The sequence below is a fragment of the Sinocyclocheilus rhinocerous genome, unplaced genomic scaffold (assembly GCF_001515625.1).
Source record: "Sinocyclocheilus rhinocerous isolate Xijiao unplaced genomic scaffold, SAMN03320098_v1.1 scaffold1065, whole genome shotgun sequence".
NCBI classification, from domain to species: domain Eukaryota; kingdom Metazoa; phylum Chordata; class Actinopteri; order Cypriniformes; family Cyprinidae; genus Sinocyclocheilus; species Sinocyclocheilus rhinocerous.
Genome location: NW_015628720.1, coordinates 838,689 through 858,246, shown reverse-complemented (window position 1 = coordinate 858,246; position 19,558 = coordinate 838,689). Strand labels below are relative to the sequence as shown.

General features: G+C 43.9%; 1 protein-coding gene across 1 annotated transcript in view; it reads right to left on the bottom strand.

Annotated features, from left to right (window-relative positions):
• Nucleotides 1-19,558, bottom strand: part of LOC107738341 (zinc finger homeobox protein 3-like) — a 235,323-nt gene that overhangs the window by 43,841 nt on the left and 171,924 nt on the right. Inside the window, exon 7 of the mRNA XM_016550084.1 lies at nucleotides 18,147-18,378. Within this exon, the coding sequence (XP_016405570.1) occupies nucleotides 18,147-18,378 (232 nt within the window). The remainder of the gene's footprint in view (nucleotides 1-18,146; nucleotides 18,379-19,558) is intronic.

The window sequence follows — 19,558 nt, the reverse complement described above, 5'->3', positions numbered from 1 at the left end:
AAACGGCGAGTCTCAGGGGTTCCGAAAACCATTAAATATGCACACACATGTCTGGATTAAGTCGTTAAAATGAGCATCAATATAGAGGTGATTTTCAAAGAGTCGCCCTTAATGTTCAGAGTGACGGGTGTAAATAAGGATGTGGCAAAAGATAAACACTACATACCAACCCACGCACAGCGGGCACTGCTAATGAACACACAAACCCTTTTCCAGACAGTTCACGTGCCCCAAACACTCATTTCAGTCTAAAATAACTAATGATATTTCTGTGTTAATGACTGCCTGTTTTTAAAGCAGCAGCTGCTCGGCTCATACTGGCAATTGGAGGATTTATTTATCGATTGTTTAATGTTATGACCAGAAAAGGGAAATTAATGAACTTGAGACACAGATGAAAATCAAAACAGTGCGAGTGAACATTAAACAAGAAAAAAAAAAAGATTGATTTTGTGCTATTTCGCACTGAATGGATACATTTCCTTCATGGTATACAGTGTCGACTTGCCCTTCGTTGTTGTTTCTTTTCTTTTCTCTTCCCAATTAGATCTGCCAGTAAAAGGTAATAAGGAAAATAAATTCAAGAATTGATTAAAATATAATAATAAATGCTTGATTGCATTTTGCACTGATAGAGTGCAAGTCCCTGATCCTCTTCAGTATTCAAATGACTGCATTAGAAACGCTCCCAGGAGTGATGAGGGAACAGGGGAAGGAATCGGGAAGAGGCGATAGGATGGACCGCAAGGAAAAGGTAGTGATGGAAGCCTGCCTGATGCATTTTGCACAAAAAAGTCTCAAGAGCTTTCGGAAAATGTCAAGCTCCAGTCTGATTTGCTGACTTAACACTATTTCACATTAAAATACATCACGTTTGGTCACTGTACCTGTCAAATGGCTGCTTCCTGTGAGAATAAGGTGCAATTTAGATCCAGACTTCATGCTTCATTCATTCAAAGCATCAAGATGATACTTTGCATCCTCAGGTGATCATTGCTTTGAAAGGAAAAAATTACAAAAGGATCCTGCATTGATGCACACAACACACCCCCTCCCGTCTTGTTTCTCACTGTCCCCCCATTCCACCCCACCACACCATCTAAATTGCAGTCACAACCCCCAGCACGTAGGGGATGATAATTGCAGACGGCCAATAAATTACTACTGCCTCCACATCAATTATAAGCATCACGTCTGGCAATGAGGAAAATGAGATCTTGTGACAAATTTCATGAGGCTTGGCTGCCCAGCAGCCTTTCTTAACATGCTACAGATAGCAATCCCTTATCTAGCCTCTGTAATGGGGAGCTACGGATAGAGAGATGGAACAGCAGCCATTTAATTAAAAAGCTGGGTGGTGGCGTGTTGGGGTGGGGGGGTTGTGTAATTCATTGTAGGGGCCCAGGAAGAAGACAAAGGCTTTGTCTCCAATACATATTTTGCTGTGTGTTGCCAGTCATCAGGGACCGCGCTTTTGCCGGTGTTCGTTTGATAGCCATTCAGAGCGTTTTTTCCCCCTTCTCAGTCCATTCCATTTCCCCCCCTCCAATCCCTTTACCTCTCCCACCTCCTCCCTTCCCCTCTTTTTTATGCTGTTATTTCCCAGGGGACCACTGAGGTGCTTGCTCCACCAGGGCTGGTGCAACTCATTTGAGAGGGGCATTTTTTTCAGTACGAATGACTGCAGAGAGCGAGCAGACAGACAGTGGCACTGAATGAAATAGCCCCAGCACCTAATTGCGTTCCCACCTGGGAAGCGCGGGTGAAGACGGCGGCTTCGGCGGGAGGAAAAGGGAAAGGGACCTGATGAGGATTTATGGAGGACAGGGAGACGGCAAAATACAACACCAAAAGGAATGGACCCTAAATATTATTCCCTGCCGCAATATTCATTGCTGTTGCAATCGGGTGCGCTGATAGAGCATTGCAAAAACGACCGCTGCGTTCAAATTATAGCTGCACTCTACTAATATTTAACATCATTAGAAAATCATTAGAAAACCATCATAAAACCTGGGATTATGACTAGAGTATTAAACACAATGATTATTCAGGGTGTTCCTTTTCCCCGCTTTTCCCTCGGAAATGAGATTTCGCTCTCCACGCCTGTGCAGGAGAAAGTAAGAGTATTTCTCATAATTACTACAACATTTGAAAACATTGGCCTGCATGAATTACTATACCATTATATGATTGTTTTTCATTCCCCCAAAGCAAAGTTCTTAAAGATGGGCTTTCCAGAGAATGACAGCTGCGAGCGGCATTAATGCAATTTCGCCACGAGTGTAAGAGGGCTAATTCAGATATTGCCCATTGCCTCCGCTGTTGAATGGCCGTTGTCATTAATATGTTGCTTCTCATTGCGTTAAACCGGATGCACAAATGGCCACGCGGCGACTCTCCATATATTCCGCAGAATTACCTTTCAACAGTAGGGTGATTACGGTATTCGCTGCACCGCATACAAGTCGTGCCGTAATGTAGCTATCTTTCCCTAAAAGATCGCATTTGATGAAAATGAATCTGAAACAACATTATCAAACATTGCTTGCATTTCTTCCTTTTAATTGCATACATATTCCGCAGCTATTGCCTTCAAATCATTCGTTTTTGCTACTCACTTTGGGCAAACTTCAGCAGGATATCACCAAGTGTGTGTGTGTGTGTGTGTGTGTGTGTGTGTGTGTATACGGGCATTATCAGTAGCAGTAATCAGTCCAGAGGGAGAGGGCATGTAATGGAGGTTTCCCCAGATGAGATGAAAGCCGCAGGGCTGAGTGGGTTCACAGGCCTGGGGTCTCTCTCAGCTTCTCAGGCAGGCGGGCCGCTTTTCACGAGTTCGGTTCACAGAGCTCCCCGCTGAGGAGCAGGCTGATGAAGCTCTTTCCTGCCTTGTCATGTTGCGCAAAGGTACTGACCCCTTGACCCTGCCCTAAAAAGCCCTCCTGGCCAGACTGGTGGGGGACTCACAGCATTTGTTGGGGAGCATATCCATGTCTTTGCGGAATTAATCTGCAGACAGACAATGGACGCACAGCAGTGGCATGGTTTAACACCCCACGACAGCCTATAGTAACAGCCGATGAGTGACGATTGCATCATAAACGAACACACAGGTCCAGGAAGCTCTGAATGAGTGCGGGTGCATACACAAGTCAATCACAGGACCTGCGTTTTGTACTCGCATCCATCGCAATCTTATGTATTCATGTAAGGTGGATGCCTATGGGTGGAAAAGGGCCCTTGCTTTGGACATAGAGGGGGAGCTTGGGGCAGGAAATTCTCTTCAGGCAGAAAAAACAGGAGGTTAAAATAAGAGCAATCCTTGTCAAGGCTTTGAGAGTAATTCAACTGACACTGATGAGAATCAATGCTCCTTTGAATGCATTACTTGGCAGAAACAGGCCTTTTGTCCCTTAAACCCAGCCAGCGAAAAATGATGCCCTTCGAACAATGGGGGGAGAGGTGAAAATATAAAGAGAGAGACAGGGAGAGAAAGAGAGTGAGAGAGAGAGGTCCTCCCTCCATTCCCTTTCACTGAGCCAAATGGATTCCGAGCACTTATGCATTAATCAATCAATATCTCTCACTGTACATCAACGGCGCAACTAAGTTATGAATGACCTTTAAAAAAAGGACACTTTAATGTGCACAAGACTACATGTAGCTGAGTAACTTTGGCCCATTTTTTATCACGCATGATTACACCTGCACAAGGCATGGGGCCATTAATAGTGCACTAAATATGACGAGGTTAGTCATTATTCAATTAGCACAAAAGAAGAGGGCAAGGGGCAAATCTGCAAGAGAGATGGGGGATGTCATTCTTTGGACATCCATCTGTCATGCAGTGCTGCCCAGAATGAGCGGACTAACCCAGAATCTTATTTTGCTTCCACTCACTGTGACGATTTTCATATTATTTCAATAGCTTCATATCTTAAGTGTCACATTTGTTCGATTCCTGCTTAGAGTAAAAAGCAGGGTGCTAAGTCACACCACATTTACATGTAGCATCTGTAAGAGGATCTCATATGCTTTAAGAGCACTTCTTTTGTAGCGATGTTCAAGAGCTAATTTAAAGATGGCTCCTATCTTCAGATAAAATACGACTGGAGCAGCTGTCGCACTTGAGAGGAAACACTCGCAGAGCCGAGTCTGTTTATGATCAAGTACAGTGTCACAGTATCATTCGGCTGATCAGTCAGATACAGTTAGGACTCGAAATGACTTGGAGCTCGGCCATTAGGACAAAAGTCCTATGCCTTCTGAGGGTTTCCTCTGTCAGACGGATTCACTTGAAAGTGTTTGGGTTTAACTTTTTTTTATCTTAAAGAATAATAAAATCAGCAGTGAAGTGCTTTTAATTATCTGCTCATCAGTTATTACTAGTCATAGTCCTTCCCCTCACGTTCTCTGGATGGGAGTCGAGCGGTTTTAGACTTCAGAAGCAAAATCTCTTGTGGCCAGGAACTCGCTCGGCATTGATGGTGAGAGCGGCACTTAACTCTTTGAGCAATCAAAACTCAATCATTTCTCATTAAAATCCCGAATGCCTGAAATCAGATAACATTTGGGGAGAGACTCAGGCTTCGTCCGAGAAATGGATTTCTCTGGGGAAAAAAAAAAAAAAACTTTCCTGGAGGTGGGACCGGCGAACAGACAAAGCCCGAAAGAATTTGCCTTTTTTTTAATGGGTCCGCATATAAAAAAAGGGTGCATATATAGAATTTTGACATGGGGACTTCTGTTTCTCAGCCACCCTTTTTTGGGGGCTCTGTTGGGGCGTGGAGGTGAAGAACGGAGACAGAGTGGAACGGACAGGAGCTGACTGCACAGCGAAGCTGAGAAAGGAAGAGCCCAGACCAGGAGCACAAATTAATGCTATTGTGAGTTTGCGCACAATAGGGCCTTCAAAGTGACTGCGGAAGACCCTTAAACAAAGGAGACATCGCTCTTTCTTCCCTTCCCAATTAGATTTTCTCACCCGTTTTACATTACAAAAAAGGGTCAATTTTTGCCTAATTCCTCCCTGCCACTGACACAGGCACCTCGGAAACTAAACCAGGAGCAGATTAGCGCCAAGCATGGCGTGATTGACAGCGACCTGCACGCTCGTTTCGGACACCTATGCCGCGGCTCCATCCCAACCATGAACCCTCCCTCCCTCTCTCTACCTCCTTTGCAACTGTGTGTCATATTCTGCAAATACACGCAAAAGACACATTTTCAAAAATGTCTCCTCACTCCATTTTGACTGTGGCCTGAGAAATGCTATGTACTATTAATATATTACACTCTGCTAATAATCGTTCGAGTCTCTAGGCTGTGCTCAGCGATAAACAGAGGTTTGCTGTATTATTCATCGTTTGTTGATGTGACTGATTTGCGCTGGTTTAAATGACTGACACCATGGGAATGGATTTGAAATTGAGGGACTAGTAGATGTGAAGTGAGCATGTGTGTGTGTGTACAGTATGTTTTCTTTAATAGGCACGGGTTGGCTTGTCATCTCTATGGCTGCTCCATAGCATTGGCTCATTAAGGACACAGAGCGGAGTGATTCTGGTAAGTTCATGCTAATTTCCGTCCCTGTCTGCTCAACCACCCTTCTGAGACACTATTAGTGCCTGTTTGAATATTCAGATAAGCAGGGACCAGAGACACACAAATTAAATCCCTTTATTCTGATTTAAGTCCTACATTGGGCTCCATCTGCACCCCCTACATATGGGCAACAGTAAAGACGGAGGGCAAATATGGAGAGAGTGAGAGAAAACAAGGCCCTCAAGAGTGTTTCTGGCATGCTAACCGCTTGCATGAGAGTTACGAAACATATAAATATTATAAAACTTAATATCTAGTGATAAAAACTCAATTTCTAAAGAGCTGCAAAGTTTTAAGGCCGTATGAGCTGATTGTTAGTCCTTCAGAATTAGAGGAACTCTAAGGAAGTCTTCAAAACAGGTGCGTAGAGTCATTGACCATAGAGAATGAGAGAAGAAAAGAGAGGACAGCTTTTAATAGCGGCACTCGCTCTAATGCAGTGCCACACGGCTCTAAAGTGGGGCCGGAATTGCGTGTCTTTCCCACTTGACTGTACAGCCCAGCTGAATTGACTCGATACGCAGAGCACTCCTGTACGGTGACTGAGCAGTTAGCATGAAAATTGACCTTTGCTTGCTTTCTGAACTGTGGATTATTCATCTTTAATGCTTTCAATTGGTCAGGGTGGCTTGAGCTGGAACCTTCCGACATATTTGCCTTCTTTCCTTCCCTTCTCTGTGTCTTTAAAACTAATTTCTAACCGAAAAAAAAAAATGCTCTCCAAGACCTCTGCGAATGACCATGCCAAGAATCCCAGCGCAATAAAAAGGGCAAAAAAGCTTGTAAACTGCAGCAAGGATTGGAAATCAACAGACAATGATTGCATATGCAGTAAGCATTTAACAGGCAATGTGTAAAACAAAGAAAGAGGGAAATTCGGCTCAGCAGTGCTATTGTTCCCCTGTCTTTATGTAGGGCTGGTAAAATATGGCTAAAATAAAGGTGCAATTGCTGCCAAATGGCCATAAATTGACACCAAGACTTGCAAAAATGGCTTTGATTCTTTTCACGAGAGCTCGGCCTTTGATGTGCCGTGGCAGATATCCTGACTTTCTTCGTACTTTATCCAAACGCATTCCGACAAGACACAAAGTGCTAGAATAAATACACAACATTCGCTTCGCACTGAACGTCTTTGTCTAAAGATCATCAATCAGTGGGCTCAGACCCATCTGAACGGGCTGCAGCGAGAATGTGTCTGCTAGCAACTAATAAAACAGAAATGACAGAGACAGAGTCCAAGCAGACAAAGAGATAGTGTGAAAGCTTGAGACGTCATAAATCTGGCCCAGTCAAACTCCAGGAATGTCCCAGTTTGTCAAAAACAAATAGCAGCTTGTCTCCGACCATTGCTGGGCAAAGGAGCCCTCACATCTGGTCAAACAGACCTCGCGCTCTGTCAGGAATCTGGTCGAGACCATTTCGGACAAACAAGGCCTTGAAGGGGCATCATATTGTCCCAGAAGGCCTCTGAAGCAGTATGCGGACTAATCAGAAGTCTTCATCAACAACGCTAACCACATGTTACAGTGTGGCTAATCGATAAGCCCTGCGATGGCCTATAGCGTGAGAATCGCTGTTTCTTGCCTGTGAAGTTTTGCCGGGCACATACAAGGAGCGAACATGATGGCATCTTCGTGTAGGAATCCTGCCTTCGCTCCCCTCAAAGACCCCTGTCAGAATACACTAATGTCACATTGATCAGCCATCTTGCCTTCCCTAACATCCCTCCGTCCCCACTTCTGTCGCTCGCTCCTTCTCTCCTCTGGGCTGTGTGTGAATAATCAAGCGAGGGCTGAATCAATGGCTGCCGAGTGGCTCCACAGGTAAAGGTTAGCAGGGTGGAATATTGAATTATTCCTGCTTCTCTCATCAGTGCCATCTGCTTGGCTGCCTATAATTGACAGGTCAGAGGGACAAGATGGCTCTTTTTAGTATCTATGTGTGTGTGAGAGTCCGATCTTTGGCACTCTAGCCGCAAAACAACAGACAGCATGTCTGCGATGAAACGTGCATCTTCTCTTCAGCAAGGGATTGTTTCATGTGCCAGTTGCCCTGAGAAGCCGCAGCCGGAGAGAGAGAGAGAGAGAGAGAGAGAGCATTCTGCTGTCAGAGCTGTATGTTGAAGACACAGGCAGCTCATCCACAGCCAAAGATCATAGCTTTTGATCTTTCGCTTCCTCTCTAGAGGGGACAAATCAGCTTATTAAAAAAAGACAAAAATCTAAAACTTTCACCGTCTCTGACCGACGATGGGAAAACTCCATCTCTCAATCCCTCTGTGTTTTCATAGCCTGTGGTCACACCAAACTGATGAAACTCTAACTGAGGGAAAAATCACATGTCTCACTGAAGTAGCAGCGTGGCATCAAATGCCAAATCTGAGAGCAGCTAGAAACCCATTGGCTTCAGTCTCAAGTGTAACTGACATCCATAACTAAAAGAAAAATCTATATGAATGTACAGCCAGTAAATATTTGTGACCCTGGACCACAAAACCAGTCTTAAGTGTCAATTTTTCAAAATTGAATCATCTGAAAGCTGAATAAATAAGCTTTCCATTGATGTATATTTTGTTAGGATAGGACAATATTTGTCAGAGATCTGGAATCTGAAAAAAATAAAATAAAAATAAAATATTGAGAAAATCGCCTTTAAAGTTGTCCAAATGAAGCAATGCATATTATTAATCAAAAATTAAGTTTTGATATATTTACGGTAGGAAATTTACAAAATATCTTCATGGAACATGATCTTTACTTAATATCCTAATGATTTTTGGCATAAAATAAAAATCGATAATTTTGACCCATACTGTACAATGTATTGTTGGCTATTGCTATACAAATATACCCATGCTACTTATGACTGATTTTGTGGTCCAGGGTCACATATAATATAATGTACCATTTAATTTTGGAGGATTTTGAAAGTAGATTTTGGATGCTTAAATTACAGTCCGCGGGTGATACTAATAATCTCAAATTGGTCAACAATTTGTATTTAAAAAAAGAACATTATATATTGCTCTTTCAATTCTAAAGACCTTTTCAACTCTCTCCATGTCATCTGCTGTTTCTACTCCAGCCACACATTTCTGCTTAGCCGCAGTCAGCTTGGACACATGACTGACAGTTCCTGTCCTCTGCGGTCTCAGTGCCCTGACTGACACAGGACGAGCGCGAGCCTTCAGCCTGCCACCCGAAACCCTCACGCCCCGCTTGTGCTCCCCACCGCAGCCTCCAGGCCCCGGAATAGAACTCATTAGCACGTTTGGTAAGTACAAATGAGCTGACTGCCTCCTGATGGACTGTCTATCTTTTGGATCAGCTTTCAGGGAGAGTGTCTCGTAATGACAGGTGAAGGGAATGAAGAGGGGGAGAGAAACTAATATTATAATGCTCTCTACGCTCACTATGGGCAGTGCACCTCGCAACGGCCTGAAATGGAGGGCCCTGAAGTGGGCTTGATGACAGAGGAAGCCTCTCTCACCCACACGCAGGACCCCACTGTGGGTGTGTGAAAACCCACATGCGTGTTAATTGGGTGTCTGTGAGCATATGAGCCTGTATACAATACAAATCTGCTGCACCTGTACAATTTACACCCTCTTATCATCTCCAGATCGAAATGGAGCAAAGAAACAGGCTCCGTTTTGAACATGCACGCTCGATGTACACACATACGTACTGCTTCGAGGCCCTCCATTTGACCCAAGCCCCTCTCACCTCCCTCTTAGGGCAGCCAGTGGTCAGAGCTATCCGGGCCCGGCCAGTAAAATGGCAGAAGAAATCACCACGCAATCCGCTTTGATTCATAGACAATCCCAGAATAGCAATACGGCTTCTTGGTCAATTTGCAGTAGCAGGATGAGCCAGGGAAGGAATTTATACAGCGGCTGTCTATAAACCAACCGGCAAAGAAAAGACTTCCTTGCGTGAGCTTGGCGTGGACATATGAGCCCTGCCCAACGTTGCGCTGAGTGGAAAATCCATAAAGCCATCACTTTAATAAAAGGGCCAGTTTCATTTTAATATTTTTCAATGAAATATTATGAAAAAATTGAAGTAGCAGAAGTAGCAGCGTGGCATCAAATGCCAAATCTGAGAGCAGCTAGAAACCCATTGGCTTCAGTAACTGACATAACTGACATCCATAACTAAAAGAAAAATCTATATGAATGTACAGCCAGTGATTTCTTAATGTCTGACATACAAAAGATCACTTCAGAATACTTGGAGAAGAGCTCCACATTTATTAAGACTACATTTATCTTTACATTTATTATTAATTATATTAATTATAATGTGTGTGTTTGTGGACATGTATACATGCATATCAAAAATAAAATAAAATAAAATATGTGACCCAGGACCACAAAACCAGTCATAAGGGTAATTTTATTTATTTATTAAGATTTATACATCATCTGAAAGCTGAATAAATAAGCTTTCCATTGATGTATATTTTGTTAGGATAGGACAATATTTGTCAGAGATCTGGAATCTGAAAAAAATAAAATAAAAATAAAATATTGAGAAAATCGCCTTTAAAGTTGTCCAAATGAAGCAATGCATATTACTAATCAAAAATTAAGTTTTGATATATTTACGGTAGGAAATTTACAAAATATCTTCATGGAACATGATCTTTACTTAATATCCTAATGATTTTTGGCATAAAATAAAAATCGATAATTTTGACCCATACTGTACAATGTATTGTTGGCTATTGCTATACAAATATACCCATGCTACTTATGACTGATTTTGTGGTCCAGGGTCACATATAATATAATGTACCATTTAATTTTGGAGGATTTTGAAAGTAGATTTTGGATGCTTAAATTACAGTCCGCGGGTGATACTAATAATCTCAAATTGGTCAACAATTTGTATTTAAAAAAAGAACATTATATATTGCTCTTTCAATTCTAAAGACCTTTTCAACTCTCTCCATGTCATCTGCTGTTTCTACTCCAGCCACACATTTCTGCTTAGCCGCAGTCAGCTTGGACACATGACTGACAGTTCCTGTCCTCTGCGGTCTCAGTGCCCTGACTGACACAGGACGAGCGCGAGCCTTCAGCCTGCCACCCGAAACCCTCACGCCCCGCTTGTGCTCCCCACCGCAGCCTCCAGGCCCCGGAATAGAACTCATTAGCACGTTTGGTAAGTACAAATGAGCTGACTGCCTCCTGATGGACTGTCTATCTTTTGGATCAGCTTTCAGGGAGAGTGTCTCGTAATGACAGGTGAAGGGAATGAAGAGGGGGAGAGAAACTAATATTATAATGCTCTCTACGCTCACTATGGGCAGTGCACCTCGCAACGGCCTGAAATGGAGGGCCCTGAAGTGGGCTTGATGACAGAGGAAGCCTCTCTCACCCACACGCAGGACCCCACTGTGGGTGTGTGAAAACCCACATGCGTGTTAATTGGGTGTCTGTGAGCATATGAGCCTGTATACAATACAAATCTGCTGCACCTGTACAATTTACACCCTCTTATCATCTCCAGATCGAAATGGAGCAAAGAAACAGGCTCCGTTTTGAACATGCACGCTCGATGTACACACATACGTACTGCTTCGAGGCCCTCCATTTGACCCAAGCCCCTCTCACCTCCCTCTTAGGGCAGCCAGTGGTCAGAGCTATCCGGGCCCGGTGCTTAGCCGCAGTCAGCTTGGACACATGACTGACAGTTCCTGTCCTCTGCGGTCTCAGTGCCCTGACTGACACAGGACGAGCGCGAGCCTTCAGCCTGCCACCCGAAACCCTCACGCCCCGCTTGTGCTCCCCACCGCAGCCTCCAGGCCCCGGAATAGAACTCATTAGCACGTTTGGTAAGTACAAATGAGCTGACTGCCTCCTGATGGACTGTCTATCTTTTGGATCAGCTTTCAGGGAGAGTGTCTCGTAATGACGGGTGAAGGGAATGAAAGAAGGGGAGAGAAACTAATATTATAATGCTCTCTGCGCTCACTCTGGGCAGTGCACCTCACAACGGCCTGAAATGGAGGGCCCTGAAGTGGGCTTGATGACAGAGGAGGCCTCTTTCACCCACACGCAGGATCCCACTGTGGGTGTGTGAACACCCACATGCGTGTTAATTGGGTGTCTGTGAGCATGTGAACCTGTATACAATACAAATCTGCTGCACTTGTACAATTTACACCCTCTTATCATCTCCAGATCGAAATGGAGCAAAGAAACAGGCTCCGTTTTGAACATGCACGCTCGATGTACACACATACGTACTGCTTCGAGGCCCTCCATTTGACCCAAGCCCCTCTCACCTCCCTCTTAGGGCAGCCAGTGGTCAGAGCTATCCGGGCCCGGCCAGTAAAATGGCAGAAGAAATCACCACGCAATCCGCTTTGATTCATAGACAATCCCAGAATAGCAATACGGCTTCTTGGTCAATTTGCAGTAGCAGGATGAGCCAGGGAAGGAATTTATACAGCGGCTGTCTATAAACCAACCGGCAAAGAAAAGACTTCCTTGTGTGAGCTTGGCGCGGACATATGAGCCCTGCCCAACGTTGCGCTGAGTGGAAAATCCATAAAGCCATCACTTAGGCTCTTTAATAAAAGGGACAGTTTCATTTTAATATTTTTCAAAATGAAAGGTAATGCATTTATGAAATTCATGGCACGCTCAGCGGACTAAAAACAATTTCCTCTGCTAGGCTGTGGCCTTCAGCTGCGGATTAGGGGACAGACGTCCGAGAGGAGCCGACCTGAGGCCCTCCGGGCCCTTGCCAATCAGATCACTTCCCCTCATCTCTAGCAGCATCCCAGCAATACCAGACTTTATTAAAAGAAGCCTCAATGATGTTGCATGAGTTGCCCTGTCTTTGCTCAGATGTACCATGGCATTGTTGGGGCATGGGGGTCGTGGTTAGCGGCTATAATATCCTGTTTCTGGGAAGGTTTACTTTGCATTTTAACAAGCATTTAAAAAGAATAGGACATCCCAAGCCCAGCAGCTGTCTGCAGGGCTATACGTGGCCCCGGGTCCAGACACGAGCCTTGCCCTGGATAGCCCTAGCCAGCCTTCATAGCGCCTCTTCCCCTGCGGAATGCACATGCTTTATGTGCTTCATGCAGACATGTGGCCCCAGTCAATAAGAAACAGACACATACAAATGTGTACACACACATCCACATCTCTCTTATCACAGGGTGCCATTCCAGTCCAGTAAAAATAAAGGTAAGGCCTTTTTAACACCGCTCGACTCTCCTCTCACTTGACATTTCCTGTCCATCGTCCAAGGGCTTTAGTAAGTAAAGCAAAGAGCCTAGCAAACATCCAGCGTTTGCTTAATGCATCAATCTGTGCATGCAATGTATTTTTGCATAGTAGCTGATACTATTCACAAGGCTGCTAGCGGATTGTAGTTGGAGGAGAGAGATGCAATTCTTGCTGGGATAGGAAGAAACTGGAACCCTATTTTGTAAAAAGTAATACTCTTCCCCATGTCCTGGTCTAGGCAGCAAAAATGTAAATCTAGTTTAGGGGCCAATGACATACAAGCGTGTTAATTTAAAAAGGGAAAAAATCGTATTATATACATTTGACATATTATTTATTATATACATATTATACAAATCTATATACATTCAATTATATATTTTCTTTTTGAAATATGAATTATTCATTTTAAAAAATCTATATATTTTTTTAATTATTTTAAAGCATAAGCAGTAAGGCTTATTTTCTTCATGCTGATATCAGGACAGCTCCATCACCTTGACATTTTGACTTTATGCCTTCAAAAAACTCTGTAAATATGTAAATTAATTTTAATTCAAAAATTAAAAACACGCTAATCAGAGAAGAGGTGTGTTCAAGTCATTGTAAGTATGAATTTCATTCTTTATATAAAACTATAACAACAACAAAAAGTCATGTCATTAACCCTTGGATCGGTCACAGTCTAGTTTAGATTCTCCATTGCACTTCCCACCCGCTTGGGCACTGAGAGGGGAGGGCTGCAGTTGGCACGAGAAGCCAAGCAGGCCGCTGTTCCCGTGTCTACAGACAGGGATTTCCTGCAGCACGTCATAGCTCAGCGATCACGGTGCTGCCATCTGCGACTGAAAAAGATTTACATCAGCAGCTAATCCACAGCGCCAGTGCAATGTGTACACACTCCAAAACAGCTTTCTCTCCTCTCTCCTACAAACATACACAAATCTTCCAGGCTGGCTGTAAGCAATGCCACCCAAAGGCCTGTAGCGCTACCAAAAAGCCAACTAACCATCTTTCAATTCCACTTACCTCTTTTCTTACTCTCTCTTTCCCCTGTATCTGTCAGTCTGCAATGTTCAAAAAAAACTTCAGTCCATTAAGTCTTCTGAAATGAGAGACCCCAATGTGTCATCCAGCTATATGCCCTGGTGAACATCACTCATAAAACCTGTCATCTGCTGCTGTAGTGTCTCTTCCCACACATCAAGCTCAGACACACACACACACACACACACACACACACACACACCCGGGAAGCTGACTGTGTCCGTGTAAGCATGTGTTAGTGTGTGTTGTCTTGGGTGCCTGAGCTTTATAATTTTGTGAAACCCTTCTTGCAGAGAGCTCCTTTGTGTTGTGGCTAGCGAAAAGGGTTAAGAACGACAAATGGACATCCAGTGAGAGAATGGCATGCTTGAGAAGCACATTTTTAACGCGGGGGCAGGAATTAAAACAATGTCTGCCTTTTATCCACGCACTGCTCTAATTGGATGGGAAAATCTGCCGCCTTGGCACTCTACGGGCGAATCAGAGGGCAAAAAAAATATATGCCACAGAAACCCAGACTACACCACCTGCACTCGTGCCCAGACACCACCACCACACAGAATTGTAGTGTGTATGTATTAATGTCATATCTGAATATCTTGTATTGTGTTTGTTATGGGTCTAATAATGCTTAGCTGGCATGTATTCACGGGTGATTGGATACTTTAATCAAGCCTGAACTTGGTTAGTTCTGAGAGGAAACAATATCATAACACCATATGGATCAGAACTGAAAACAACGCTAATCAATATTTCCACAATCAATTGCTTTCATCAACAGCATCTGCTATGGCACACTTTCTCTGAATTAGTGGTATGGATCTTTTTTAAAAATGATCCTCATTGATATTGTTAACAAATGACCAGAAAATGAAATGTGACAGTTCTACAGAGAGAGATGCAAAAAACCTCCCTCAGGGGTGACTGTGCAGCCTTAATCTGGGATCTATTAAAGTGCTGTATCTGTTGGTTAATGTACATTACTGGAGGCTCTTAATTCATAAACTTCCAAACTAATTGTCCGGCAAAGAGTTTTGAGTTTTAGGTTGCAGTCGCACCTCCTAGTTCATGTGAACTATCTGCATACTACATTCTGAACTCATTGAACTCTAATTAAAAACTAGAGGCCAGATTTACTAACAGCTTGTGCCAGAGCAAACCAGAACTGTCAAAATTTACTAAAGACACACAGTGAAGAATTAGCGCTGAAAAGGCGTGTACACAGTTATTTTTGCGCCTGACCTTATTGAATATGCATTTGTAGGAGTTTCCCTTTCAGGCGCAAAATTTATGGGAGGAGAGTATTAAAATGAATCATGCAACACGATTTAATAACGTTTGCGCTAGTCAAATTACTGGTATTTGCGCCATTATTTAACGTCCAAAAAAGCATGTCTTAAAGAAGGTGCTAATTTGCACTGCTCTTGGTAGATTGCGCTGGTCATTATGGAAATGATCTGACTGCGTCTGTGTTCTTTAATGTGCTCATTGTTAGTAAATCACACACAGAATTCTCCCCTCCCATCGGTGCTTTTATGGAATTGTGCTCTAAAGCTAATTTGACCTTTTTAGTAAATCTGGCCCTAGATGTTTTAGTCTACATGATTTGAGGTACAATTTATGCCCATAGCACAGGATGACTTGCATGCTGAAGTTTAATACTTAGGAGTTAGGGATTACGCAAAACTTCTCAGTCCACATTGTTGTTGCCCAGAGTCGTCGGAAACTCCGAGGCGAGAAAATTGGGGAGTAGGAAAGTCGAGCTCTGCTTGGGGAAGAAGCCCAGCACCTAACACCAACAGTGCTGTACACCGCACGGCAGCAGCCAAGGGAATTGCTGCTTAGCTGACCCAGAAATCCAGGGCCAGCTTTGTTTTAACAAGCAGGGGAGCCTTCTACCACTTTAGCAACTGTGCCTCAACCACAAGAAAGAGCCCAGTGCCTCAGAAGAGCTAGCGGGGAGGAAATTAAATATTACACCATCAGGGAATGGTTTCAGTTGGATAAGGGGGGCAGGACATTAAGAAGTGTAAAGGTAGTCTGGGGGAGGGCAGGTTCATAAGCACGGCGGACGACGGTGAGGAATTAGCAATGTTTCATACTCGCTGATGAAGAAGTATGTTCATTATCAGCGTAATTCGAACAAGATGCCGAAGCAGGGAGTAGGAGAAGGCGAAGAAGGCCGACATTCTTTATTACACACCTCATTTAATTTAACTGACCTTTAAATATATATACTTATTTATACATACAAGAGTTGAAAAGAGTCGGTCAACTTTGGCCCCGCTATTTAAAGGGATGGGACTTGTTTTCAAGCTGAGCAGTGCGCCACGGCTTGGCAGAGAGGAGCTTGAGTTTGATCTTGCATCCGTAGGGCAATCAATCAGCTGTTCAACGCTCCAACTGCAGCCCGCTCCGTTTGGTAAACAGAGCGTCAAAGGCTATTAGGACAGCGGTTCCTCTCTGAAGACCCAGCCTCCCTAACCGAGCGCTCTCAGGCCCGATCCTGACGTCACTTAGCAAGTATCAGCTATCAAAGGACAGAGATGCTGGGACCCCTCTCTCTCGCTCATTCTGTCTGCGTAGGAAACAATAGCTGATAATAAGAGGCAGGCTGGTTCCATTTTGAGCTGCTGGTCGATTTACACTCACCTTGTCCTTCATCAGCATTTCCCAGTCAGCACTGGGCTAGACCTCTGCCTTAATCATCTACATATTCTCTCCTGAAGGTACAGAAATTCAATAATATCTAGTCTAGAAAAAGCTAGTAATTAAATACATCAAAAAGCTTGCATGGCCACGCAATCAGCCATCATCAAAGAACGCAGCCATTTCTCAATAAAAAGAACATCTCATCTGACTAATTCTGGAAGAGTTTGGAAAAGTTGTGCCGCACAGCAGACATAATGTGTTGTTTGAGTTGTCAGCTCATTTGACGTCAAGGGGGTACAACTGGATTGCTGCAACTAGAAAAAAGATGGCAGAGGGTTGCAAATGTGTGTGTGTGTGTGTGTGTGTGCGTGTGTCTGCCCACACATCTTTACTGCAGGAGTCATTACCTAACCTCCAACCAGCCTCACAAACAAGGGAATCCATTAACACACATCAAAGGTTAGCCAAGAAAATATATAAATAAATGCTACATCAACCAAAAAAGAGAGAGAGCACGAGGGAGAGAGAGAAAACCAGACTTGTTTGTGAACTCTTTACCTCCACCTACCCAGAAACACACTCTAAATCTCCTGCACACCCACCCTTTTAACCTAAGTGGGCCTTCCTATTGCCTTTGCATGTTCACTTGTCCACTGTACTATAGTCATTAACATATTTGGAGTGCAGCGAGCAGAAAGCTTAATTGTCCTTAATTGCTCAGCTAAATATGTTCTCTAATGATTCTCCTCAGATCTGTGACTGCCTTTTGCGCAATTTCCCGGCCGCTGGCTTCATTATCCCTGCCTCCTCGGAACAAAGCGTCTTTAGAGGCCAACTCCCCGCCGTCTTTTGCTCTCACACTCTCTCTCTTTCTCTCTCCCCCCAACGACACAACAGTAAGAGCCAGTCGGGCCGCCTGGCTCACGGGAGGGAGGGGAGCAACGCACAATGGAAGTCTTTTGTCAGGGCACAAGAGTCAAAATGATTAGAAAACCAAATCCATGCTGAAACAGTGTGTTAATTGACTGCAGCTCTGTCGTTTTAATGGCAAACTAATGTATGGTCTGACTAAGGCCTCGGCCCCCGTCTTTTGTTTTTGGCGCCTCCCTCCCCTCGCCGTTCGGAGCTTAATGGCATCTATGATAGTTTGTTTAATGGCAGAACAGCACGGGGACTGTACTCGTATTAATAAACGTGCTGTGCCAGATCGCCATTTTCCTTAGGATATCCTCTTGCCTTATCAGTCATCAGTGGAGCACGGAGCCACGGCATTGATGTCATAGACACGGCCGAGGGACTGAAGATGTGCTGTGCTCATTCACTTAGAAACATCTCACTAACTCCTGTGCCCCTGATGCTGCATGACCAGGTCTGAAGAACCAGGTGATTATAAGAATCTGCTCTATTGGTAACCAGATCTGAAACTGCACTACAATGAACATTGTAGTCTATTTACAATGCAATGTCTATCAATTATCAAGTCTGAATTATGAATGGCATGGGAATTTTCCACTCTCAGTTTCAAAAGAGGGGAACGCCATGAAGATCAGATGAGCATATAAACTCGTATTCTTTTACTTCTTACCCGTGTCGACAGAAGGACATTTGCGAATGGTGAAGATGGCGCTCAACTCCTCCTCTTCCTCGGGTAAGCCCTTCTGCAGGCGCTGCAGCTTCCGCAGGCTTTCGCTGCGCTGGTGCTTCATGGAACGGACGTGTTGGATGAGGTTCAACTTGGCCTTGGTGGAGTAGTTACACAGGACACAGTGGTAGTAGCTCGACTCGCCCTCCACAGCGTTCTCGTGCTGCTGCAAATGCTGTAGAGAGAGAATGAACAAGAGAGTTAGCATGGGGTTTTTAATGAACGGGATACCTAATGCCATTTACAAATGAATAAATCAATTACCAATCAGGACTTTGTTGTCTAACACAAAGTCAATGTCATTCATCAACAGTACGCTGGTCTCTGGACCTTAGCGTAAGCATGTGTCTCTGTGTGCTAACAAGATATAGGAGGGACGCTGGCGTCCCCGGGGCTGGTGAGGTAGACGAGAGGAGCATGTCAGCATCTACAGGAAGAGCTTGAGCAGGGACACACGGAGGAAAGTGCATTGATCCCTTTCACTCAAGAGAAGTCTTTCGTCTCTGAAAAGGAAACTCCAAACATCTGCCTTTTTCACGCATGGGATGTTAAATATTGATCACCAGTGAGTCAAATCCTGCTTCTTTGAGAGCGAGGCAAAGTGAGAGAGATGGGGCGGCGGTGGGGAGCTCTGACCATATCCAGAAGAGGGTATAGAGATCCTAGGGGGGACCAGAGATATGTGCTATGATCCACAAACTCAAAACAAGCCAACCACACCGCACACCCAACGGTAACACAACAATCCCGAGCTGAGTCTCTGTTCATTGAGCACACCACACCTAATCAATGAGACAAGACCAACACAATATGGGCACTGCAGGTCTATAGATCTGACTGCTAGTCCCTAGTTATCACCTTGTGCATGTATGCTCAAAGAACTTACTAATACATCTTGACTAACCTTGATTCATGTCTTCTTTCAAGTCATGATTGTTTTATAAGCTTCACGAAAGCAACTTGTGAATACTGCCGGTGTTAATCAATGGCAATTTCTCCGTTATTCATTCTTCATGGCCATCATCTCTTTGGTGAATTATGTTTGTGTATGTAGAGTGACAGATTTATAGTGAGACAATAAGCACACCTACTGTCCACACTCAATGTAAAACAAGGGAAACAAATAACCTTTCTGTGTTCAAGAACGGCATGGTGCATCTTTAAAATTATATGATAAATGTGCATGAAGGTCATTGGTATCTTTAATATTTAAAACACATAAGATGGTTGGAGCCATGGCCAGCAACTTGCATTTGCAATGTGAGTTAAAAAAAACAAAACAAAAAAACCTCTCGTAACATTTCCAATCACTTCTGCTCATCATTTCCTGTCCTCTCTCCACTGTAAGACCATAT